General features: G+C 53.2%; 4 protein-coding genes across 6 annotated transcripts; 3 read left to right on the top strand and 1 right to left on the bottom strand.

Annotated features, from left to right (window-relative positions):
• Nucleotides 1–188: 188 nt before the first annotated feature.
• On the top strand, nt 189–4,081 carry odc1 (ornithine decarboxylase 1). The gene is made up of 11 exons (XM_077620886.1): nt 189–350; nt 1,027–1,174; nt 1,384–1,517; nt 1,583–1,756; nt 1,821–1,993; nt 2,106–2,322; nt 2,414–2,497; nt 2,572–2,743; nt 2,809–2,927; nt 3,029–3,246; nt 3,327–4,081. Exons 3-11 carry the CDS (start codon nt 1,422–1,424, stop codon nt 3,460–3,462), a joined length of 1,389 nt encoding a protein of 462 aa, XP_077477012.1. The 5' UTR covers nt 189–350; nt 1,027–1,174; nt 1,384–1,421; the 3' UTR covers nt 3,463–4,081.
• On the bottom strand, nt 3,620–8,357 carry LOC144089753 (G-protein coupled receptor family C group 6 member A-like). The gene is made up of 6 exons (XM_077620881.1): nt 8,124–8,357; nt 7,722–8,016; nt 6,164–6,973; nt 5,547–5,759; nt 5,332–5,458; nt 3,620–5,252 (listed from the first exon to the last, which is right to left on the bottom strand). The coding sequence occupies exons 1-6, from the start codon at nt 8,297–8,299 to the stop codon at nt 4,309–4,311; spliced, it is 2,565 nt and encodes an 854-aa protein (XP_077477007.1). The 5' UTR covers nt 8,300–8,357; the 3' UTR covers nt 3,620–4,308.
• LOC144089754 (uncharacterized) lies at nt 8,056–13,353 on the top strand. 3 transcript variants are annotated; one of them, XM_077620884.1, is made up of 12 exons: nt 8,056–8,845; nt 8,922–9,285; nt 9,396–9,974; nt 10,308–10,433; nt 10,508–10,627; nt 10,713–10,832; nt 11,006–11,125; nt 11,237–11,356; nt 11,422–11,541; nt 11,651–11,770; nt 12,449–12,550; nt 12,713–13,353. In XM_077620884.1, exons 2-12 carry the CDS (start codon nt 9,009–9,011, stop codon nt 12,763–12,765), a joined length of 1,857 nt encoding a protein of 618 aa, XP_077477010.1. In that variant the 5' UTR covers nt 8,056–8,845; nt 8,922–9,008; the 3' UTR covers nt 12,766–13,353. The 3 variants fall into 3 exon arrangements, with proteins under 3 accessions (XP_077477010.1, XP_077477009.1, XP_077477011.1); XM_077620883.1 differs by having other exon boundaries at nt 8,056–9,285; XM_077620885.1 differs by lacking the exon at nt 12,713–13,353 and having other exon boundaries at nt 8,057–9,285; nt 12,007–12,485.
• Nucleotides 13,354–13,471: 118 nt separating this feature from the next.
• wdr35 (WD repeat domain 35) lies at nt 13,472–24,012 on the top strand. The gene is made up of 29 exons (XM_077621452.1): nt 13,472–13,620; nt 14,448–14,514; nt 14,609–14,726; nt 15,111–15,182; nt 15,253–15,345; nt 15,409–15,537; nt 15,710–15,843; nt 16,286–16,451; nt 16,528–16,673; nt 17,865–17,990; nt 18,227–18,412; nt 18,631–18,666; nt 18,733–18,793; nt 19,217–19,361; nt 19,709–19,778; nt 19,881–19,934; nt 20,072–20,178; nt 20,292–20,514; nt 20,646–20,726; nt 20,835–20,971; nt 21,091–21,294; nt 21,368–21,514; nt 21,668–21,800; nt 21,895–22,005; nt 22,209–22,373; nt 22,468–22,608; nt 22,702–22,858; nt 22,986–23,226; nt 23,314–24,012. The coding sequence occupies exons 2-29, from the start codon at nt 14,491–14,493 to the stop codon at nt 23,462–23,464; spliced, it is 3,558 nt and encodes a 1,185-aa protein (XP_077477578.1). The 5' UTR covers nt 13,472–13,620; nt 14,448–14,490; the 3' UTR covers nt 23,465–24,012.
• The last annotated feature ends 52 nt before the right edge of the window (nt 24,013–24,064 follow it).

The following is a 24,064-nucleotide window of genomic DNA, read 5'->3' as shown; positions in this document are numbered from 1 at the left end:
GACAAAGACAGCGAGTGCGCGAATAACGGCGGCTTTCGTCTTCTTTCTCCACGTTGATGGGGACAAGGACAAGCCCAAACCGGTTCTGACGTGGGCGAGAGGCCGGTTTCAGCTGGCTGCGTTGCCATGGCAACGAGCTCCCTATAAATACAGGCCGGGACAAGTCGGACCTTCACTCGAGTCGCCGACAAGAGCAGGGCAAACGTCGCCTTTTCTCCGGCTCTATTATCTAAAAAAGAAAAAAAGAAGAAGAAAAAAAGCCTCAAAACCAAAAAAAACAAACAAACATCCATTTTCAACACCCCGGAGCCTGTGTCTAATGGACAAAGACTTTGTAAATGCTTTTTAAGGTCAGTTTGGTTGCTTGGAATTTCGGCCATTGTGGTGTACGGAGACGCTAGCTAGCTAGTTACTGTCTTTGTGTTTTGTTTCTCGATGTTACTTTGGCGTCAAATGTTAGAGTGAAACAACGTTATTCGTATCGCTTTTGTTTGATTTTTTCTTGAAGAATGTCAGGCGAATGACTCATGTTTCCCGTTTTCAATCGATACTAGTGGAGCCTCATGGCTGGGGAAACGGAACCGGCGAACCGACGACGCTTACGTAATGTCTCCGCGTTCCATTCGGTGGTTTCCATGTCACACTTACAAAACGAAGGCGGGTCTTCGTGGTGATTGGAGGACGTTGTACCTGGGCGGGGCTTCTTCGCCTTGGTGCTCGTGTGCATGTGTTTTATGCCGTGTCCGTTATTTTCAAACCAAAAATGAAAAGGATATAGGGTCGGTCGGGTTGAAGAACGCCACTATCATTTTCAACTTGAAAAAAGGAAAGGGGAAATATATTATGATCAAGAGTAGCGCAATATCCTATTCGTTGGTGTACATTTCAGTACGCATACGTTTGAGAGCCCTATTCGGAACCTTATTGCCTTTTGGGGCTAATAAAATGCACTTCTTGTGCCTTTGGCTCAGAAACCCTCTCCACTTGTTTGTTTGAACAAATAGCCCGCCCGACTTGTGCTTTCAGAATCAGCACTCCAGGAGAATACACTCTGTCTGCTCAACTGGCCCTGGCCTCGAGGCTTATTTAAAAGGCTTTAACTTCACGGGTGAGCCACCTTGGATCTCCTGCACTTGAGGAACTGACCCAAGAATTTCATCTCTTTTCTTTCCAAGTAAGTTTCTCACTGGCTTTTGTATTTAACCCTGTCGCATGTGATACCGACACTTATCCGCTTGGTATCGGTACTCGGAAGTGGCGCCAAGTAGTATATAGGTCCTACCCTTTTGAGTCTAGCACTCTCCTCGCGACGATCCCCCGGCGTTTTTGACAACCCGGGTCACGGCAGCGAGCCTCTTTTGCCCCATCCCTTCCCCTTTTCAGGTTCCGAGTGGAACCGGGTAACCAGCTCGAACGCAATCATGAATGCCGGCGGCGAGGTAGATTTCTCTTTCTTGGAGGAGGGCTTTTCCGCCAAGGATATCGTGGAGCAGAAGATCAACGAGTCATTCGCCACGGTAAGCGCCGCCGCCGCGCCGGCTCGGGTTGGAGCGGGGCCCTGATTTTGAAGGCTTGACGGCAGGACGACCGAGACGCCTTCTACGTGTGCGACTTGGGCGACGTCCTGAAGAAGCACTCTCGCTGGACCAGGGCCCTCCCTCGCGTGGCCCCCTTCTACGCCGTCAAGTGCAACGACAGCCGGGCCGTGCTGATGACTCTGGCCTCCCTGGGAACGGGTTTCGACTGCGCCAGCAAGGTGAGCCCTCGACCCGAACGTGGCGCCTATCGTGAGCTAACGGCGCCGCCGGCAACCACCCTAGACGGAGATCGGGCTGGTCCAGTCGCTCGGGGTGGATCCGGGCCGCATCATCTACGCCAACCCCTGCAAGCAGGTCTCTCAGATCAAGTACGCCTGTGCCCACGGGGTCCAGATGATGACCTTTGACAGCGAAGCGGAGCTGATGAAAGTGGCTCGCTGTCACCCCCACGCCAAGTAAGGCCTCCTTTCGGGTTTGTCACCGCCTGCGGGCCTAGCGCTGCGGTTTTGTTCTGTTGTTGTTGATGTTTTTTTTTCCCCCCTCTCTCGCTCTCTCATCGCCGGCCAGACTGGTCCTACGCATCGCCACCGACGACTCCAAGGCCGTTTGCCGCCTCAGCATCAAGTTCGGGGCCCAGCTCAAAGCTTGTCGAGGCCTCCTGGAGAGGGCCAAGGAGTTGGGCCTGGACGTCATCGGCGTCAGCTTCCACGTCGGCAGCGGCTGCACCGACCCGGGGGCCTACCGGCAGGCCATCGCCGACGCCCGCTGCGTCTTCCACATGGGGGTGGGTCAAAACGGCCAGAGAGAGGCCCGTCGTCGGCTCTTTTGAAAAGACGCCTCCACTCCAGCCCGCCCGTTTATCTGTTTATCATTAGGACGAGGTGGGCTTCCGCATGAAGCTTTTGGACATCGGCGGCGGTTTCCCGGGTTCCGAAGACGCGGAGCTCAAATTCGAAGAGGTGTGCTTTGCTTTTGTTGTTTTTCATAGGCGCATTTTGATGGGTGCTTGAATTGGTCCGTTACTAATTTGCAGATCACCGCCGTCATCAACCCGGCCCTGGATAAATACTTCCCCCTGGACGGCGGCGTGAGGATCATTGCCGAGCCCGGTCGCTTCTACGTGGCCTCCGCTTACACCCTGGCGGTGAACATCATCGCCAAGAAGGTCCTGGTGGACGACGACGACGACGACTCGGCCTCCGACGGTAAGACGGCGAGCGCCGCGCGCACGCGCGACGGGAGGAACGGACGCTTAACTTTTCCTTAACAGAGGAAGACGAAGCGACGACGGCGGAGAGGAGCCTCATGTATTACGTCAACGACGGAGTCTACGGATCCTTCAACTGTATTTTGTACGACCACGCCCACTGCCTGCCCACCTTGCACAAGGTATGTCGACCCCGCCCACCTCGCACCAGGTACGTCGGCGCCAAAGAAGCGCCGGCGCCGTTTCGTGACGCATTTCCCGTCTCCTCCCCACCCCCGGTTAGAAAGCCAAGCCGGACGAGGCGGCCTGGTACCCCTGCAGCATCTGGGGCCCCACCTGCGACGGCCTGGACCGCATCGTGGAGCAATGCCGGCTGCCCGACATGCACGTGGGCGATTGGCTGCTCTTCGAGAACATGGGCGCCTACACGGTGGCCGCGTCTTCCACCTTCAACGGCTTCCAAAAGCCCGACATTCACTACGTGGTGGCGCGCACGGCCTGGTGAGTGTCCTTTTCCTTCGTTATTTATTTTCTGGACGTGGATCCGGCACCATTGACGGCGTTCCCCCTCGGTCTCGTAGGCAACGCGTGCAGCCCGTGGGCACCCGGGCCCCGCCGCCCCCCGCCGAGGCCTCCGCGCCGGACCTTCCCGCCTCCTGCGGAAGAGAGAGCAAGTTGGACGTGGCCGCCAAGGCCCCTCAGGCCCGCCTGGTTTGAAGGCAACCCTATTAATCGTAGACAAAGCGTCGTCATTGGCCTTGACTTCCAGGTGCAGCTTGCTTTTTTTTTTCTTTGTTGTTTGGGCCAGTTTTTAGGAGAGGCAGAGGGCTATATAAAAATCTATATATTGTGGCGACGGTTCCTGGGGGCAAGCTTGTCATTTTCAATTGGCCGGATGATTTCATTCAATAAGGGCTGCTAGCTTTTCATTTTTTTTCTACTTTACAAAACCTGTCAATTTGACCATTTTTAGAACCGAGTTGCATTGTATAAAGTCTATTTAGCACCTACGCTAGGGAGATGACATGACCGGTGTGTGTACTATGCACGTTTCAATCCAAAATCTTGCTGAAACGCCTTTTGTGTGTTTTTTTTTTTCTTTTTTAATTCATTACTATGTAGTGTAGATGATGTAATGCCCTGGGTGGCTGCTTTTTGGGAACATTGAGCATTTGGCCACGGGGACCGACCCAAAAGACGAGAGCGCCGTGTTACGGTCGTAGCCCGGCTGGGGAAAGCGGAGAGTACGTTTGGTGGGATTGCCATTTCACAATGCTTTCCAATGGAAACCTTTGTATGTTTTGTATTTTTTTCTAATAAAATGCTGTGTCACTGAGCCATGTTTCAAAGTCTGTTCCTTGGAAGCCCATAAAGCGAGTGACCTCGTTGGCCGCCCGCGCTTCCATCTGAGGTCAGCTCCCACTTTCAAACTGGCTCATTTAGATGAGATCAGATGAACCTTTCTTTATTCATCCCGTATTTGGTCTCATCGTCAACCCAAGACAACATTCCTTTTTAATAAAAGAGACGACGGGCGTCACGGATGGAAATCCAAACATTTGATCACTTGACCACCGAAATTCCTTTGGCTTCGTAGTGCTTCCGGACGTGCTCCAGGATGGCTCTCTGGTCGTTGAGTTCCTTGCGGAAGAGCATGATGTAGCACTTGGGCGCCAGGTGGCAGCAGAGCGCGCCGTAGCTGGAAATGAGAATGGCGGCGCTCTCGATGGCGGGCTTGTAAGCGCCGAACAAATTGACGTAGATGGGGATGAAGAGTGCCCACACGATCAGGTAGAGCAGCATGCCCACCGCCACCAAGCTGGCGTTCTTGTACAAATCGGGCAGCCGCCTCCCCTGGAAGGCAAACAGGAAGGAGAGGAGGGCCAGCAGCGCGTTGTAGGCCAGCGTGGCCACGAAGAAGCCGTCGGGGCCCTTGTGGCACTCCAAGAGGACGCTCCTGGCCAAGTTCTTGCGGGCCGGCGCCGGCGGGGCCAGCGCCAGCCAGCAGGCGCACAGGGCCAGCTGGATCCCCGACAGGAGGGCCACCACGGCCGCCGGCCGTCCGGCCCTGGCCAGCCGGGCCAGGCGGGCCCCGCCGGCCCCGCCCTCGGAGGCCGGGGCGAAGCCGCCCAAGATCTGCAGCAGGTTGGCCAGGATGCAGGAGGCGCAGAGGGAGAAGGCCGTCCCGAAGAGCGGCGTGCCGGCCACGCACGAGACGACGCCGGGCTGGCCGGGGAAGCTGAAGGTCAGGCCGAAGCAGGTCAGCAGGGACGACAGCTCCACGAAGCACAGGGGCGAGCCCCCCACCGCCTTGACCACCGGCGTGGCCCGGTGGACGGCGAACAGGGCCGCCGTCACCGCCGTGGCCAGCACGCCCGAGGCCCCCGAGACGCCCAGGATGACGGCCAGGGGATCGGACCAGCCCAGGAAGTCCAGCTTCTTCTCCAGGCAGCGCTCCCTCTCGGGGGCCGAGTACTCGTGCTCTCGGCAGCGTCGGCACTCTGCGCCTGAAGGGAGGAGGAGCGGGACGGTCGGCGCCCGGAGGACGCCGAAAGCGGACTCTAGCCGTCGCTCGCCAGTTGTTACCTTGTCCTCCCGCCGAATACTCTCCCTCGGCGCACGGCACGCAGTCGGCGCAGCATTGCATGTGAGCCTTCTGCCTCTTGAGTTCTTGCCCTGCTTTGCAGCTCTTGGAGCAGTTGTAAGCGGTCACCTGTTGGCGGAGCACCACCCAGTTAGTGGCGAGTCCATTGTCGGGGTCGGACTCGGGCTCGAGCCCGTCCTCCGGCTGGCCCCCTCACCTGCACGCTGCGCATTCTCTTCACCAGGTCCCGCGGGACCGCAATTTGCCCGTTGGGCCAGTATTCGCCGATGATCTGAATGACCTGGTCCCGTTTTTCGCCCGCCGTGTCCCAATACAAAATGTCGTATCCCAGACTGGGGTCGCCGTTGGTGTCGAAAAATAAGTGGGTGGTGTCCACCGTCAAGTTGATCTTCTTTATTTCCGCGAGAAGCTGGAAAGACAAACACGGGGGGGGGGGGGGGGACAAAGCTCTAGCGCAGGTGTCTCAAAGCGATTCCGCCTTTGGGCCGCAGTGGCTCCTGGTTTTTGTTCCAACCGATCCAGTGCCGACATTTTAACCAATCAGGTGTCTTCTAAAAGAAGTAGCACCTGGCTGCAATCAACTGATTCACTGATTCCACTTGCAAAAGGTATCCTCTTGTTGAGTTGGAATGAAAACCTGCACCCACTGCGGCGGCCCTTTGAGGACCGATTTGAGACCACTGCTCTAGCGGAAAATCAATTCCTCCAATAGCTCACGGTGCAGTACGCACGCCCGTGCCACCGGCGGCCGAAATCCAAAGAGACCAGATGGATTTCGGCCCCACCCCCCCGAAGAGCCGGGAGGCCGTTTACCTCCGAGGCGCTGAAGTTGGCCTTTCTTTCACACCGGTGAGGGCCGCACCCCAGCAAGCGACGGACGCCCTCCGCGATGGCCCGCACGGCCAGGTGGACGTTGTAAGTCTCGCTCTCGCCCACGTGGCTGGCCAAGCACCGGATGTCCACGCACCCGCCTCCGGCCTCGACGCCATCGCTCAAGGTGCAATTGGCGTCGGCGCCGTGGGAACAGAGCGGGTAGTGCGTCCGGTGGTAATCCAGGATGCCGTCGGCGGCGGCGGCGCCGACAAAGCCGGACAGGATGTGGTCTTGGAATCCGGGCACCGTCTTCCTCTTGGAGTCGAAACCGAAGACCCGGCCGGCCCGCCGGATGCCCGGCGTGGTGGCCAGGGTGACCGAGGCGGACCAGGAATCGCTGGCGATCCAGGTCCGGTTGAGCCCGTGGCGCACGGCGGCCTCCACGATCAGCTCCACGTTGGTCTCTTTGGTGAAGAGCACCACGGCCTCGGCGCTGGAGCTGTTGACGGCGTCCAGCAGCTCCCGCAGCGGCCGGCGGCTCTCCGAGCCGTTTTGTTCAAAATGGCCGGGCAGGATTTGGAGCCACTCCAGGCAGACGTCTTTGCTCTCTCTGAAATGAGCGGAGAGGCGTTCGCTGCCGTATTTACCGTACTCGTCGTCGCTTCCCACGATGGCCACCGATTTCCAGTTGAAGAGCTGCACCAGCTGGGCGATGGCCTTGGTCTGATATTCGTCGCTGGAAATGGTTCGCAGGAAAGTGGGGAACTTGAACTTTCTGCTCAGCAGCTCGCTGGTTGACGCGTAGCTGATCTGTCACCCCGAAAAAGAACAAAAAATCAACCGATAAAAAACAGGCTTCGTTGCTAGCTGCTCCAAGTGGAACGCATCTTTTTTTTCCTGGCCGCCGGCGAGACAAAACAAATGACTCGTGGCTGTCTACTTCCTCTTTCGTGGCAAAACGACGCTGGAGACCAGGGCCGCCGCTGCCTTCCGTCCACTCTCTTTTCCAGGTCGCCCCTCCCCCTTCTAACGCACCTGATGACCATCGACTCATCAGCAAGCAAGCTGCCCAGAAGCTCGATGGTGACGATTGGATTCGGTCGGGTGCGCTACAGAAAACAGACCGGATGAGATTCCTTCGGTCGGTCGGGCACCCCTGCACTTGACGTGGCTACGACACTTCCGATTACTATGTGTGGCATCCCAATAGCGGATTAGCGATAACATTGCTAAATAACATTCGCTGCCGTGCGTGGGACCAGAAAAACGGGTCTTGCGGTGACTCATTAGAAGCATACGAGCTTGACTTGAAGCGACCCCGGCTAGCCGGAGCAAATGGCGCGTGTCTACTTCGTACTTCATGTGGAAATGGACTCGCAAATTGGCTTCCCCTTTTTCAAACAATGGAGTCGGCTGGCGACCGGGCGTCCATGGCCAAATATTCCGTCGGATACGAGAAGAGGGGAGCCGAAAGGGGAGTATTCCGGCAGACCCATCCAGGGTTTGTTTCTGCTATGGTCGCTCGTCACTGGCCGGCCGGCGCACGACGGAGGCCCACCTGGGGGACGGAGTCGAGGGCCAGAATCCGCGCCACGGCGATGGAGACCTCGGAGAAGCGCTCGCCGATGACCGCCGCCAATTTGGCCGGCCCCTCGGGCGCCTCGGGCCCGCAGCCTCGGGGCCCCGAGCGCCCCCGTAGCAGATCCAGGGTGGCCCCCAGGGCCAGGCCCACGTCTCCGCACGTGTCGCGGATGTGGTATCCCAGCGTGACGCCGGGCAGGAGCCGGCGCCGGTTGACTTCTCCGATGGCGTATATCATGGCTTGGGCTTGGAGAAACAGTCGGTAGCTGTAGCTGTAACAGATGGGTGCATGGGCGTTAGAGGCGGGCAGGCGGGCGGGCGGGCAGGGCGGTCGCCCGCGGCGAGGCCGGCGACCCGGCGCTCCGGCGAGCGCACTTACTGGCTGCAGGAGAGCGGTCCGGGTACGCCGGTTCTGTTACTTTGGAGGTGAATTGGGAAAAGTCCTCCGATGACGATGTCGCCGGGAAGGTAGGCACTTGGCAGAGAATGCTCTTCCGTAGTCAAGGCCAACGCCAGCGCCAGCGTGGCGCTCGCCGCTAGCCCGAAAAGCAGCATGACCCAAAAAAACGCACCAACGACCGTGCTCGTGTATATATAGTAGCATTTGTGGCGCCGCTGGCTCTAAAGTAGGAGGCGGACAAAAGGCCCGACGCGCCCACTTCCCCTCTGGCGCATCTTGTAATGCAGAAGTCCAAAAGATGCCAGTCACACTGGCAGTGCCAATGAAATGGTGTCAAAGAAAAAAAACAGAGCGTCCACTTCTGAGTGTGGATCTATGTGAGCAGCCTTAAAGCAGGGCTCCATTGATTCTGAAATTGTGCGGAACAACAGATTTGAAATATTACTTGTGTGTGTGTGTGTGTACCCCACTCGTTGCCGTGATGTTCATAAGCTCCAAGGACAGACACTTTCTTGTGTAAATTTTCCAAACTTTTTTTTTCTTCGATATACTACTACGTACCGGGCTGGGTCTGGTGGTGTCAAGGAGATCCTTGAGGCTTTCATGATCTTCTGCATTGACGTTTTGTGTCCAGCAGATGTCACCATTCAAACACGTTCGAGGAAAAGGACCAAGAGCAGACTTTTATCAAACCATGTTAGGTGGGTAAGCCGGTCCTCTGGGAAATTTGGCACGTCTCGCAAAGGTGCCGCCCTTTCTTCTCCGATTGGCCCACAGGTTGTGGGCCCCCAGCGGGACCGTAGCAGGCCTATATAAGAAGCGGAGGCTCGGAGCGAAGGACGAGCCGTAAACCCACGGGCAACAATGAAGCTCTCGTTCCTTTGGCCACTGGCCTGTTTCGCCAGCGTCTTGATGCCGCCCAGCGCCGCCCGGGGTCACCGGCACGGCATTTCGGGCAACCATTCCGTCACCCCCGAGGCGGGCCCGCACCCGAGGTTCCGCCTCGGGTCCGGCCAAAAAGCCTCCGAGGACCTGGCCGGCGGGGCTGAACTTCCTGCAGAGGTCCAGAGGAGCGACCGCAGCGCACGGTCCCCCGCCGGCGGCTACTCGGCGCAGGAACCGCGCAACCTCATCTCGGCGAGTAGGTGGTCCTACGGGGTTTAGGCCGCGTGTTGCGAAATTCCCGACCCTGACCTGAGATGGCTGTTATCGTGGCTATCATTCAACCCGAGCCTTTGTCTTTTTCCCCAGTCACGGCGTCGTCCAACTGCAGGAACCGTCCCATCGACCTGGTCTTCATCGTGGACAGCTCGCGCAGCGTGCGGCCGGCCGAGTTCGAGAAAGCCAAGGACTTCCTGATCGACATGGTGGACACGCTGGAGATCGGCTCGGACGCCACCCGGGTGGGGCTGGTCAATTACGCCAGCACGGTCAAGATCGAGTTCCTGTTGAACACCTACTTCGACAAGCGGGCCCTGAAAGAAGCCCTGGCCCGCGTGCAGCCCCTGGCCTCCGGCACCATGACGGGCGTGGCCATCCGGGCCGCCGTGGACAAAGCCTTCGTGCCGGAGGCGGGGGCGCGGCCCGCCTCCATGAACATCGCCAAGGTGGCCATCGTGGTGACCGACGGGAGGCCCCAGGACCAGGTGGAAGAGGTCTCGGCGGCGGCCCGGGCGGCCGGCATCGAAATCTACGCGGTGGGCGTGGACAGGGCCGACCTGATGTCCCTCCGCCTCATGGCCAGCCAGCCCCTGGAAGACCACGTCTTTTACGTGGAGACCTACGGCGTCATAGAGAAGCTGACCGGAAAATTTAGGGAGACATTATGTGGTAAGGGGGCCACGCTTCATGATGTTATTGTACATTGCATGAGGGGCTTTCAGAACAGCACAAAATGTTTTTCCCGCTAAAATGACATCCCCGCTTGAAGGGCAACGTGTGTAAAAGCGGACCATGGCCTTCCAAATGGCCTTGCTTGTTTTAAAATGCTGCCAACTCATTAGGTCGGTCCTCTCATCCCGTAGCCTAGTAGCGCTTGCACGGCTAACGTGTCGGATTGGCCATCCGCTAACTTCTAATCTGCCACCTTTTGCACCGGCGGGCGACCGGCAAGGGTGACGTGTACGTGGAGTGGAATTAAGCCAATGGGAGCTTTCCTTCCAGGAGTGGACGCGTGCTCTCGCGGCCATCGCTGCCAGCAGGTTTGCGTCTCCAACGACGGCAGCGACTCGTACACGTGTCAGTGTTGGGCCGGCTACGTCCTCAACGCGGACAAGAGGACGTGCTCACGTGAGAGCGCCCCCCCCTCCTCGGCGTCGTCCCCGTTTCCCAGCGTCCCGCCGGCTCACGCCGTCTCTCGCCAGGCCCGGACGCCTGTTCCCGCGGACACGACTGCCAGCACATTTGCGTCAACAGCGGCGACTCGTACGTCTGCAAGTGCGCCTCGGGGTACGTCCTCAACCCGGACCAAAAGTCCTGCTCGCGTAAGTACAACCACATTTCCCCACTTTGAGGTGAAAAGGAAAAGGCCAGTTTTGGGCACGTGCCGAGGCGTTTCCGTCTTTCCAGGCGCGGATCCGTGCGCCGCCGGACACGACTGCGAGCACATCTGCGTGGACAGCGGAGACTCTTACATCTGCAAATGCCACGTGGGATACGTATTGAACGCGGACGGAAAATCCTGTTCACGTAAGAACTTTTGTCCTTATCACCAGAAAAGCTGCTTTCTAAGGAAATGGCGTGGGGATGCTTTGTTCTGCCCGGTCTACTTGCTTCCTAAAAAAATGAGATGGTGCTTTGGGCAGAAAATGCTTATTTGTATTCCTGAAAGTTGGTCGCGTCTCGGCTGCTGCGTGTCGCAGGTGTGGATCCGTGCGCCAGAGGGAACGACTGCCAGCATATCTGCGTCAACAACGGCAACTCTTACTACTGCAGATGTCAAGCGGGCTACGTGCTCAATCTGGATCAGAAAACGTGCTCACGTAAGAAACGATTAGAACGCCTTTTCATGGCTTTCCCCTCGCCTCGCCTCGCCTCGCCTCGCCTGGCCTCGCCGCACTTCCCGGCGGTTCCTCACAGTGTCCTTTTTGCAGGTCCGGACGCTTGCGCCCTCGGACACAACTGCCAGCACACCTGCGTCAACAGCGGGGATTCCTACGTTTGCAAGTGCCGCGCCGGATACCTCTTGAACGCCGACCGCCGCTCGTGCTCACGTAAGTGGGCCCCCCGTTCTGGCTTTTGTGGAAACGCGGCGGAAACCCGCGCCCTCTTTTCCCAGGCCCGGACGCTTGCGCCCTCGGACACGACTGCCAGCACATTTGCGTCAACAGCGGAGATTCGTACGTCTGCAAGTGCCGCGCCGGATACCTCTTGAACGCCGACCGCAGAACGTGCTCACGTGAGAAATGCCCCTTTTTACCTGGCGCTGCCGTAGAGCGCTGGCTTTTGGCCACGAATGTGCTTTCCTTTCCAGTTTCTCTGAAAGTTTCCGCTGCATGCCTTCCCAGGTCCGGACGCCTGTTCGCTTGGGCACAACTGCCATCACACGTGCGTCAACAGCGGGGACTCGTACATTTGCAAGTGCCGCGCCGGGTACCTCTTGAACGCCGACCGTAGGACCTGCTCACGTAAGCCATCTTTTATCGGTCCGCATTTAAAACGATTCACTGTCGGTCACAGCCAAATGTCTCGTTGAAGCTGCTCCATTTCAAGTGAATTTCATAGGAAGAGCTGCTTTTTCATAGGATGGTTGTATTTTTCTATTCTCACAAAAAAATGGAGAGCAAGAAAGAGAGCGAGAGAAGTCAGACATTCTTGTTCTATTTGACAGTGTGTCTTTTTATTTTTTTGTTGCACTCTGCAGTCGTGAAGGAGCGAGCGCTTTGGGAGGCCCCGTCCAACGTCCGGGCCCGCCCGCCGCATCTCTCTCGTGGTCATTTATGGACGTTTTACCGGCGCTCCATAAATGAGTGGACACCAGGACTCTGATGGTGTCACCTCTTAAGGAAATCTCCAATCAAATGGATTAAGCGCATCTCCAAATCATCTGAAATCATGATTATTTGCTTTGTAGTTCTCCCCCAAAAGCCTTTTTCAAAGCTACATTTAACAGACCAAGAAAAGTACTACTGCTGCTCAATCACTAGGACTTTTTAACACGTGAAACAAATTGATTTGACATTTCCATCCTGTTTGTGCAGGCTTTGTGACTTGTGTCTCCCTCCAATCGCATCTGGCGGAACGCAGCTTTGACTTCTGCTTTTCTGCTCTGACTTTTTTTTTTCTTCCTCTTTTAATTCTTTCAGAGGAACTGAGAGCAGAAATAACAGAGGACGCCTGCAAGTGTGAAGCTCAGATTCTGTTCCAGAAAAAAGTGCAGTCAAGCATTCAAGAGTTGAGCAGAAGACATATCCTTTGGCCCACCTCGCAAAATTTAGTGATCCTGAAGGGGGGAACAATTGGAGACATTTGCTTTCAACTCTCCCTTGTAAAAATGATAATTTATCTAGATGGATGAAATGAGAGCACCTTCCCCCGATGATTGATTGCTTTCTTAACCGTTCTTCCACTGGATGACCTTTCAGGCCGATTGAACCAGATTGAGGACCAACCGCAGTATTAAGACGGGCGCAGGATTGGTACACTTGACCTTTTGGTCACTTTGCTTTGAAATGATTGCATGAAAAAAAGCTCAAAAGTAGGACACTAACAGCACTTTTGGTTTTACATTAAAACCCCCAAAGAGGTGCATGTCCTTGGTTGATTTTCTCCCTGGTACGCATCAAGTGTAATCGTTTTAGCAACGAGATGATTGTTCTCACCCGTTGGATTACAGCAATACATACTATGCAGAGAAAAGGTCGTAATGAAGTTGGATCCAGACACACGTCACGTAGCAGCAAGCGGATCTCCACATGAGCGTGAATGTTCACTAGAGAGATTTGTTTTATTTATGGCTCTATAAAGCCAACAGAAAAAGAAAAAAAACTTTAAAAAAAACAAGGCTCAACATTTACTGTTCTTGTAAGATTTGAGCAAATAGTAGTATTTTAGTACCCAGTAACTCACTGTTAGGGTTATTAGTCTTACAAACCTGGTGCTTTAAGTATGTACTGTATTTGTTTCTGCTTTTGTCTCACATTTGCTGCTAAGATCATAGAATTTATAAGCAATATCTTTGTGACTGTGTATTTTATGATGGACGTTTATTTGGTGCTTGCTGAATAAAAATGATTCAAATATTGGTCAATTATGTATTTCTTGAGAAGGAAGCTATATTTTATATTCGATTTCCAAGAAAGAACTACAAGCGCAGGCGACGTTTACAACGGAGAAAAAAACTACAATTCCCAGAAAGACCGCCGCGTCTACAGTTGCCACGGGCGACTGCGGGAGCTCCGTTTTCCAGTGTCAAATGCTTCGAAACAGTTCGTCATTTCAACTTTCCCCTCACATGATTAGCATTTTCGACACCCATGTAAGTATCAAAGAAGCTCGTGTGACTTCTTTTGTGGGGCGTAGAGGCACTTTGTTTTCCCACCCGCGGCTAGCTTAGCTAGGAAAGTAGCGTTTGCTAACATATCACGACTCGGGCCCAAAGCAAAAAGCAAACATGTTGAATTTAGTCAAACGTGGTCCCTTTACCAATTTGCTATTGTATGCGGTGCTCGTTCCACCGTACAATTATCATTTAATCTGGCTGTGTGTCGTGTTTTTGTGTACCAAAATACCACCCTTAGTTTGGTCACCATTGGCGCTGACAATGCGCGTAATTCATTAATTAATCCAACACTAGTTGCATACACGAGTGTACAAAATGATACAAGCGACATTAAATATGAGGTAGTAGTAGGAACAAAATGAAACATTTTCAAACAGGGATACTGCTTACTGCAGTAAACAGTCAAGTTTTTATTTTCGAATCTACAGGGTTAGAAAAAAATGGAGAAACGAATCCTTATTTGGGTTATCCATTTGTGCAGGGAAGTTTGAAGAATATTCCACGCCTAAATTGATTTTTAAAAAGACCATTTTTTTTTTCATAATTCTTTTTAGTTGGGAGCACAACAGAGAGAGCCCAGTCTGATATTTTAGTTGTCCATCTCATTAGTGTGGGAGCACACGTTGTTCATTGGAACATGGAGGAAATATCGAGGTTTCCATTTATTTTCACCATGTCGAATTACTCGAACAGCTCGTTGGTGCATTATCACCGATAATCGGATTAGAATGGGTTAGGAGTTTTCCCAGAATAATAATGTCTACCTACAGTTTCATTGAGTTCATGTGCATTTTTTCTTTTAGTTGGCATCCATGGTGATAAATTTAAAGCAGCCTTGAGAATACCATGTTTATCTATCTGTACAAAAAGGTGAGCAGCCAGCCGCATATTCATAAGAAAAAGAAAAGAAAAAGAAATCCAAGCATATGGGCTTGATGAAAATGTTTGTGGTCTTGTCCTTTAGATTGCCATCCCCAGGAGCATTCACTTGAAATGCGTCTCCTGGAACAAAGATCAGGGCTTCATCGCCTGTGGAGGGGACGACGGCCTCTTAAAAGTGCTCAAACTTGAAACGCAGACGGGTACACTCTACCTTTGCCATTTGTAACCCACCCACCCAAGTCTTCTCGTATATAACAGGAAAATCAATTGGTTCAGTTTGTTGTTGGCACGCACATTGCAAAAAAAAAACGCCAAGTTGTTTTTCCAGCCTGTTACTTAAGATCCGTGTGATTGAGATTTGGCCAAACAATAGTTCACGCGCTGCCTAGGAAATCTTTTTAAAGCTCACCAAAAGCCTTTCTGTGCTTTCCTGGTGCCTCCAAGTACAACTGGTACCGACCGCCTCGCCCACGGCCACCCGGACAAACAATAGGGAGATTCAATTAGGCTTTTTTTCTTTTTTCGACCCGAGGCATCGGTGCCCAATCAGCTTTCCCCCCCCCCCTCTCTTTCTCCATCGGCAGATGACGCCAAACTTAAAGGACTTGCGGCACCCAGCAATTTATCCATGAACCAGACATTGGGGGGACACAGCGGTGAGCGGAGACCCTCTGATCCGTCGAGAGAATCCAAATCACATGGTGAACGATCATATTTCACTTTCAGGTGCCGTCCAAGTAGTGACATGGAACGAACAGTTTGAGAAACTGACAACCAGTGACCAGAATGGACTCATCATCGTGTGGATGCTCTACAAAGGTAACGTTGGATTATTAGGAACGCTTTACTTGGCATATTCTCCTACTTGCTTCTTTTCCAAAGGTGTGTGGTACGAGGAAATGATCAATAACAGGAACAAATCGGTGGTGAGGAGCATGAGTTGGAACGCCGACGGTCAAAAGATCTGCATCGTCTACGAAGACGGGGCGGTCATAGTTGGATCCGTGGACGGTAAGCGGTCCGATCAATCCGAATGGCCGGGATCTCGGGGATCCCATTTCTACTCGGCCCTGTAGCGGCAAATCCCAATGGGTCACTCGACGGGGACGCAAGCGGTGGCGTTCACATACGCCGCCGCTTGCGTGTTACGAAAGGAGTTTGCATGTGGTCTTTCTTCCCCGAGGTAACCGGATTTGGGGAAAGGAGCTGAAAGGAAATCAGCTGGCACATGTGGCGTGGTCTCCGGACAGCAAGATTCTGCTCTTCGGCATGGCTAACGGGGAAGTGCAGATCTTTGACAATCATGGCAATTTCATAGTGAGTACGCTAGCCAGCCAACGCCAACCCTAGCCCCAAAAAAGAAAAAGAGAAAAAAAAAAAAAACGAGGTCTGCCAGAAGAATTGGCCATTTTAAGCAGCGCATCCACACACGGCGGCGGCGGCGGCGGCGGCGGTGGTGGAAGCTGAAATTTGGCACGCTCTTGTGAATCCAGCTCGCTGGCTGACACAAGCCAAAGAGTAAACACAAAGGTCAAGCAGCCTACAGATTTTCTTCAAATTGAACTTTCACCTAAAACCTCATGAAATATTTGTCTGGTTTCTATTTGACCCATGGGTCTGAGGGAAAACAAAAACAAAAACAAACTTTTTGCCACTCGTGCAGTACGGAATTAGTTTTTTAAATTTCTCTTGGTTGTTATTTTTACTATTAGCCAATTTCAAATGTTTTGTTGTTGTTGTTGTTTTTTTTCTCTCTCAGATGAAACTGACCATCGGCTGCCTGACCAACGTGACGGGAGCCGCCAGGATAGCAGGCATTCACTGGTACTCGGGAACCAGAGGTTACGTCGAACCCCAGTGTCCCTGTCTGGCTATCTGTTTTCAAAACGGAAGATGTCAGGTCATGCGCCACGAGACGGACGAAAGTGAGTCGCCGGGATGTTTTACTGACCACGGAGGTGATGGGCTAGCTCCAATGTAATTTTTGGGATTTTCTTTCAGAGCCGGTCTGTATTGACACCACCGTGAATGTGGTCAGCGTTCAGTGGAACCATTGCGGCAGTGTGCTGGCGCTGGCCGGTTCCTTCAAGGATTTCAACTCCGATGCAGAAATCAACGTGGTGCAGTTTTATACGCCCTTCGGAGAGGTGGGGCCGGACGGCAACGTTGCATTTCCTTTTCCGTGACACCATGCATTTCAATAGGGGTGACCCTACTGTCAAGTTATCTCTACTTTCTTCAAATTTTGCCCCAAACTTGAAAAGGGGCCCCGCCCGATCTTATCAACGCAGGAACAACTCAAATTCTTCCAGTTTACCATTTTATGGAAGTTTATGGTGATAGGAAGTGGTTAGGTGGAAAACCTTCAAGAAAGGGGGAAAGAAGGAAGGAAGGAAGCATGTGACATCATTCAAGTTTCACGTTACTACGGTGATCAAAGTGTTGCTCTTGAGTTTACTAATAACATCTTGACTTTACTACAGAAAAGGAGAAGAGCGTTGAAATGATAGAGTGGAAATGAATGGGTACATGAACTGATTGAGTCAATCAAACACAAATATTCACTTTACAGAGATAGGTCATATGAGGGGGCAGAAAAGAAAAGCCAAATCAAAGTCACCTCACTTCATTTCCTGCCTGAGATCATAAGGCAGGAGCCAGGATAGAAAAAATTCAGAGTCCAGCCTTGAAAGGAGACAGGCGAGAAAGGAGCAAGGAATACCCGAATACCCGAATACCCTTCAGACCCGATCACACGCAACTGGTAGGATCAAAAATAAGTAGCACCTAGATGCCAGCTGATTGATGCTTAATTTGCTCAATCACAACCTTAAGTTGCATTCTTTGTATTTTCCCTTAACTTGGATGACTCTTATGACCTATCTCTGTAAAGTGAATATTTGTGGTTGATTTAATCAATCAGTTCATGTACCCATTCACTTCCACTCTATCATTTCAACGCTCTTCTCCTTTTCTGTAGTAAAGTCAAGATGTTATTAGTAAACTCAAGAGCAACACTTTGATTACCGTAGTAACGTGAAACTTGAATGATGTCACATGCTTCCTTCCTTCTTTCCCCCTTTCTTGAAGGTTTTCAACCTAACCACTTCCTATCACCATAAACTTCAATAAAATGGTAAACTGGAAGGAGTTGAGTTGTTCCTGCGTTGATAAGATCGGGCTTGGCCCCTTTTCAAGTTTGGGGCAAAATTTGAAGAAAGTAGAGATAACTTGACAATGGGCCATGTCATCATCAAATCTCTTGTATCGCTCCTTTAATAATCTCCAAGGTTCCGTTAAGCTAATTGCAGATTGATTTGTGCACGACTTTTCCGCAGCACCTTCGAACGTTGAAAGTGCCAGGCAAGCAAATGACGGGAATTGCCTGGGAAGGCGGCGGACTGCGCATGAGCCTGGCCGTGGACTCCTACATCTATTTTGCCAACATCAGACCCGATTACAAAGTATATGAAATGCACTTCAAATCATCATCATCATCATCATCTTGCTGACCAAATTCACTCACTTCATTGGACGTCTAGATTTGACCATTGCAAATCACCGGCAACAGTTGTTGTATTTTTGGAATTTTGGTCACAAAATAGATCAACGAACGACGACAGTACAACGCGCTACCTGTATTTCAAAAAGTGAGATGACATTTTTTTTTTTCTTTAGCTTTTGTTTTGTTTCTTCCTAGTGGGGCTTCTGCTGCAGCACAGTAGTCTACGCTTTCACAAAGCCAGAGCGCCGGGAATACTGCGTCATCTTCTGGGACACTAAAAACAATGAGAAATTTGTCAAGTACGTCAAGAGTCTCATGTCCATCACCACGTCGGGGGACTTCTGCACCCTGGCCAGCAAGGCGGAAGACCCCCAGGCCCAGGTACGCTCTAATCTGACCCACCCACTTTGACTTGGATTTCTCAGCTCTATACATAGAACGGAGCACGCTCGTCTACCAAACCTAGTGTAGCCAGTCTAAAAGAAAAGGACATATTTACTCTGAAAGGAAAGGCCGTCCGACGGATGGCTCGGGTTGTTGTCGTCCGTCATTTGTGCGGAAGTCTGTTAAGCGGCTTTTCCTTATTTCTTGCCGCCTAGGGAAACGCCGAGTCAGAGTCTGGGAGTCGTGCAAAGGTAACGTATTCTTGATAATCTTTGATTGGACAAGTAACGTGCAAATCACCTTTGGTTTTCTTTCAGTATGCCCTGATTTTGTGCAACTCCATTGGGACGCCGTTGGACTCCAAGTACATTGACATTTGTGAGTTTCATTTTCAAATATGCAACAATACACGTTCTCACCGGAGATTTTGACAAATGAGTTCAGCTCTATGTTAGAGCGAGCTCGCACCTTGCATGCGCATGGAAAAACAGTCCGCGAGGGAGGGAGGCCGCCTCCGCCCACGCTAGCCCGGCACTCGGGGCAATCCGGGGCCAATAGACAGCCGGTAGTGGGAGCCCCTTTGGGCGTCCCAAATATTCAACATTCCATTTGCGCGCCCAGTGTTTGCCGACGAGCCCGGGCCAAGATGGTTGCAAGTCTGCAGATTTGAAAGGGCGTCGATTAAAAAGTGTCTGCCGGGAGATCCCGGACGACTTTTCTTTGACCCGTCGCTCGGTCCGCTCCCCCCCCCCCCCCCCAAATCCAACGGCTCACTCTCCTCTCCACGTTGCGTTGGCCCAGGTCCGATGTTCGTCACCATGACCAGGACTCACGTGATCGCCGCCTCCAAGGAGGCTTTCTACTTGTGGCAATACAGAGTGGCCAACAAATTAACCGCCCTGGAGATCAACCAAGTGACCAGAACCAAGAAGGAAGGGAGAGAAAGGTGGGAGTTATTTGAGTTGATTTTCTTCTATTTCAAAAGGCATGTCATGGCCTATTATTTGATGCCACGGCGGAGGTGCAGCTGGACGTGAGGTTTACCCAGTACGCCCGTGCCAAGACTGACAGTACACACCGAGCTCGTCACGGAAAGTTACAGGGAGGCAAGATAACCGACCGCACGCCTCCGGTCTCGGAGTGGCCGTCCCAACTCTGAATAGAATTCATTCATCCGCTCCTCCCCCGCCGCAGACGCCGACGCCGCCGACGCCGGCGCTCCAGACAGTCCGGGGAAAAGTCACGTCGGTGCAACCGTCTCGCTGACTGGCTCCCGCTTCCTGTCTTTTGTAGGGTCTATCACATAGACGGCAGTACGACCGGCGTCAACGACAACGGAGAAGACTTTGCCAAAGCCTTCACCGTGAGTCCCCGGCCCCGCCCTTCAAAAAAAAAGTCTCCGCCATCTCGCTATTCAGCGGTACGCGTCAAAAGACACCAATGTCAACTGCTCTCTTCTTTGAAGGCAACGAGAGATCCCGTCTGTTGTTGCACGGCCACAGATAAGACGCTGATTGTGGTAAGTGCGCAAGAAGCACAACTTCCAAAGTGGCTTGCCTAGACAGCCAAAGAGTCGTCCATTTTTGGACATCCTTGACATCCAAGCCCGGTGTCCCCAATTCCACTCCTTTTTTTTCCCCCCCATTTGCCTTCTAGGGCCGCGAATCAGGCCTTCTCCACAGATATAGCCTGCCAAATGTCGTTCTCATCCAGAAATACATGATGCACCGAGCCCACCATCTCTCTTTAAACTGCACCTCCAGGTGAACTTGAATTGTAATTGTCCCTTCCCCTCCGTTCTCCTTTGCCTTTGTCGGCTGGCTGTAGAAGGCACGACTCTTTTGGCTTAGCATTTTCACATTTTGTCCTTTGACAGTCGACTGGCCATCATTGACATCTCAGGCGTGCTGACTTTGCTGGAAGTGGAGGTTCACGGCTCGGCGGGGGACGCCACCGGCGGCGCTCGGGTCTCCGTCGGGGACCCGGCCAAGTTTGAACGCAAGGATGTTTGGGACATGAAGTGGGCCAAGGACAACCCCGATCTCTTTGCCATGATGGAAAAGACCACCATGTACGTCTTCAGGAACCTGGACCCGGAGGTGAGTCAGACGTGGTTGCCCGATCCAAATAGCACCACATTCTATATATTTGGGAGCGTGATCCACGCACGCGCTTCTCCCGCGAAACGCCCGCGTCCATGCTTAATGACGATGGCCACGTCCGGGTGCAGGAACCCATCCAGACGTCGGGATATATCTGCAACTTTGAGGACCTGGAGATCAAGTCTGTCCTGCTGGACGAAATCATGAAGGTAAAAGGCATTTTGAAATATCTCGCACTTTTTCACGGGCGCTAGCTATGGTCGCCGTAGTCACTCACGGCGGGCGCTCTTTTTCCCACGCGTACCCGCGCTTGGCAGGACCCGGAGAGCCCCAACAAAGACAACCTCATCAACTTTGAAATCCGTTCCTTGAGAGACAGCCGCGCTCTGATTGAAAAAGTGGGCATCGCAGACGCCTCGCAATTCATCGAGGATAATCCCCATCCGAGACTCTGGTAAATCAATCCATTGGCCATGATCCATAAAAAAAAAAAAAATCAATCCATCAATCTGGTTTGCTCGGCTCCCGTTTTCTTCTTTCCCAACCTTTCTATCTTTTTTTGACGGACGGCAGGCGTCTGCTGGCCGAGGCGGCCCTCCAGAAGGTGGACTTGAAGACCGCCGAGCAGGCCTTTGTCCGCTGCAAGGACAACCAAGGCATCGAGTTTGTCAAGCGCCTGGGGAACCTGCAGAGCGAGCCCATGAAACGGGCCGAGGTGGCGGCTTACTTCAGCCGCTTCGAGGAAGCCGAGCGCATGTACTTGGACATGGACCGGAGGTAGGTGGGGGGTGCGTATGCGTAGTTGGCGCAGCCTTGAGAGACGGACGCCCACCGAGAACTCCTTCCGCAGGGACCTGGCCATTAGCCTTCGGATGAAGCTGGGAGACTGGTTCCGAGTGCTCCAGCTGCTCCAAACCGGCTCCGGGGACTGCGACGACGCTCTACTGGAGCAAGCCTACAACGCCATCGGAGACTACTTTGCCGACAGACAAAAATGGTAGCCGGTATTTTGCCGATGCTTCCATTTGGAATGTCCGCTGGGGCTTAGGCGAGGGCCCGGACGGAACTGGAAGCGGAATTTGATTGGGGCTTCTGGCAGTTCTTACTTTTCTCTCTCTCTCTCTCTCTCTCTCTCTCTCTCTGTCGGAAGGGTCAACGCAGTGCAGTACTATCTTCAGGGCCGCCACCAGGAGAAGTTGGCAGAATGCTACTACATGCTGGAGGACTACGATAGCTTGGAAAAGTTGAGCCACTCGCTCTCGGAAAATCACCCGCTTTTGCCGGTAAGACGGGCGCCGCCCGACGGCCAAAGCGCCCGCCGCCCGGGCACCGGACGGCCCACATTTCAGCACGCCCCCCCCTCCCCCTTTTCCGTAGGAGATCGGCCAGATGTTTACCACGGTGGGCATGTGCCAGCAGGCCGTGGACGCTTACCTGAAATGCAACCGGGCCAAGGCCGCCGTGGACACTTGCGTCCATCTCAACCAGGTGAGAGCCACACGGCCACTCTGGTACCCCGCCATCCTGCCATTCCGTGAGCCACCTTTTAGTCCCGCTCTGGCGACCTGGCCGTTCCCCCGTAGGCCCAAATCCGCCGGCCGATACGACGTCTCCTGATCTGATCGGGCGATTGATTGGTGGTCATGAGATGGCCTCTGGCCTCCTTTCTCTTTTCTCCTTTCTTTAACCAGTGGAACAAAGCTGTGGAACTAGCCCGCAGCCACAAAATGAAAGAGATTAAACCCCTCCTGTCCAAATATGCTTCCCATCTCCTCGAGAAGAACAAAATTCTGGAGGCAGTAGAATTGTATCAAAAGGCGCACCATTTTCTGGATGCCGCCAAGCTCATGTTTAAGGCAAGTCCCTCTAACTCCGAAGACGCCCCGCCCCGGGCGATTTATTCATTTTTTTCCGTCTTTGGTCTTCTTCTTCTTCTTCTTCTTCTTTCAGATAGCTGACGAGGAGGCCAAGAAAAGGTCTCGGCCACTGCGGGTCAAGAAACTCTACGTGCTGGCGGCTCGTCTGGTGGAAAACCACCACGAGCAGAAGAAGACGTCGCAACAGAGTAAAGCTAAAGGGAAAAAGTCGGAGGTAGATCCAAACAAAAACAAAAAACTGACTTGACTCTCGCTCACTCATCTTTAAAAATACATAAATAAACCTTCTCTGTTGTGCCATTGTTAGGCCACCTTTGCGCTGGCCGGGCTCCTGGAGGAAGACACGGCCTCTTCGGACAATCGCATACTGGACAACGCGTGGCGTGGAGCCGAGGCCTATCACTTCTTCCTGCTGGCTCAAAGGCAGTTGTACGGAGGCTGCACGGAGAACGCCATGCACACCGGTAACCAACGGCACGCCCACGCCGCCACGGAAACGGCGTGGATTCAAATGGCTATACCGGCTCAATTTCATCCAAGCCAAAAGAGTTGATTGTCGCCGACCACCGCCGCCTCCTCCCGGTTTTTCAGCCCTTCACCTTCGCGAGTACGAGGACATCATCCCCGCGGCGGAGATCTACTCGCTGCTGGCCGTCTGCTCGTCTTCCAGCCGGGCCTTCGGCACCTGCTCGCAGGCCTTCATCAAGCTGGAGGCCGCGGAGAGCCTGGAGCCCGAGCAGCGGCAGCTCTACGAAGACCTGGCCCTGGAGATCTTCACCAAGCACGCGCCCAAAGACGGCCACAAGTCGGAGCCGGACGCCCCCTCGGACGGGTGAGGAAAAGCGTCGCCGCCGCTGCCACCGCCACCGCCACCGCCACCCTCCCATTTTCCATCGCTCCCTCCGTCTTTCGCTTTCAGGACAGCCGAGAGGTTGCCCACCTGCATCGTGAGCGGTCGCCCCATCCGGGACTATCACCTGTGGATGTGCACCGTGTGCAAGCACTGCGCCCAGAGCCACGAGATCAGCAAGTACAACTACTGCCCGCTGTGTCACAGCAGCCTGGCCTGAAAGCCCACGTGGCCAATGACAAAGGACGAGACGGGCGAGTGGTCGGCCCGCCAGCCTTGCGGGTCCCAGCTTCCAGCACAGAGTCCTCCTCACCGTGTGTGCGTGCGTGCGTGCGTGCGTAAAGTTTGTGGGCCTCCGGGCACTCCGCTTTCCACCCACGTCTCCAGAAAGGTGCGTGCTAGCCTTAGCCTAGCTGGTCCAACACTCTAAATTGCCTGACCCTACCTAGCTGTGGTTGGTGGTTCATTTTGTTGTGCCCTGCGATGAAGTGGCCGGAGTCGGCTGGGATAGTAGGCTTTGACTCCCCCCTGGTGGGGATAAGCGGTTCAGATAATCAAGGAATGAATTTTCTTTGAATGCCATCTGGTAAAATCTTGGTCTGATTGTATTTCAGTAAAAAAAAAAAAGTACTTTTCTGCTATCTTGTGGGAACATGAAGTACTAAAATTCATGTTTTTTTTTATTTGTATTTTTTTAAAACAAGCTGTACTGTACAGGAAAAAAGCCTTACTATAGTACATAGTAATTAAAGAAAAAGTCTTACAATACGTGGTCGTTTTTTATATGAAAAAAAACCTTACTTTACTATGTCGTTTTTTT

This window comes from Stigmatopora argus, chromosome 15 (genome assembly GCF_051989625.1).
Source record: "Stigmatopora argus isolate UIUO_Sarg chromosome 15, RoL_Sarg_1.0, whole genome shotgun sequence".
NCBI lineage: Eukaryota > Metazoa > Chordata > Actinopteri > Syngnathiformes > Syngnathidae > Stigmatopora > Stigmatopora argus.
Note: the sequence above shows the minus strand (reverse complement) of the source record. Positions and strands in the feature narration are given on the sequence as shown.

Coding starts and splice junctions, on each gene's coding strand:
- LOC144089753 (XM_077620881.1), bottom strand. CDS start 8,299: ATGCTGCTTTTCGGGCTAGCGGCGAGCGCCACGCTGGCGCTGGCGTTG. Junction 8,017..8,123: donor GGACCGCTCTCCTGCAGCCA/GTAAGTGCGCTC, acceptor CATCTGTTACAG/CTACAGCTACCGACTGTTTC. Junction 5,253..5,331: donor GTATTCGGCGGGAGGACAAG/GTAACAACTGGC, acceptor TCCTCCCTTCAG/GCGCAGAGTGCCGACGCTGC.
- LOC144089754 (XM_077620884.1), top strand. CDS start 9,009: ATGAAGCTCTCGTTCCTTTGGCCACTGGCCTGTTTCGCCAGCGTCTTG. Junction 9,975..10,307: donor ATTTAGGGAGACATTATGTG/GTAAGGGGGCCA, acceptor CTTTCCTTCCAG/GAGTGGACGCGTGCTCTCGC. Junction 11,126..11,236: donor GGATCAGAAAACGTGCTCAC/GTAAGAAACGAT, acceptor TCCTTTTTGCAG/GTCCGGACGCTTGCGCCCTC.
- wdr35 (XM_077621452.1), top strand. CDS start 14,491: ATGTTTATCTATCTGTACAAAAAG. Junction 15,346..15,408: donor CGTGTGGATGCTCTACAAAG/GTAACGTTGGAT, acceptor TCTTTTCCAAAG/GTGTGTGGTACGAGGAAATG. Junction 20,727..20,834: donor TGCTGGACGAAATCATGAAG/GTAAAAGGCATT, acceptor CGCGCTTGGCAG/GACCCGGAGAGCCCCAACAA.
- odc1 (XM_077620886.1), top strand. CDS start 1,422: ATGAATGCCGGCGGCGAGGTAGATTTCTCTTTCTTGGAGGAGGGCTTT. Junction 1,518..1,582: donor TCAACGAGTCATTCGCCACG/GTAAGCGCCGCC, acceptor GCTTGACGGCAG/GACGACCGAGACGCCTTCTA. Junction 2,323..2,413: donor GCTGCGTCTTCCACATGGGG/GTGGGTCAAAAC, acceptor GTTTATCATTAG/GACGAGGTGGGCTTCCGCAT.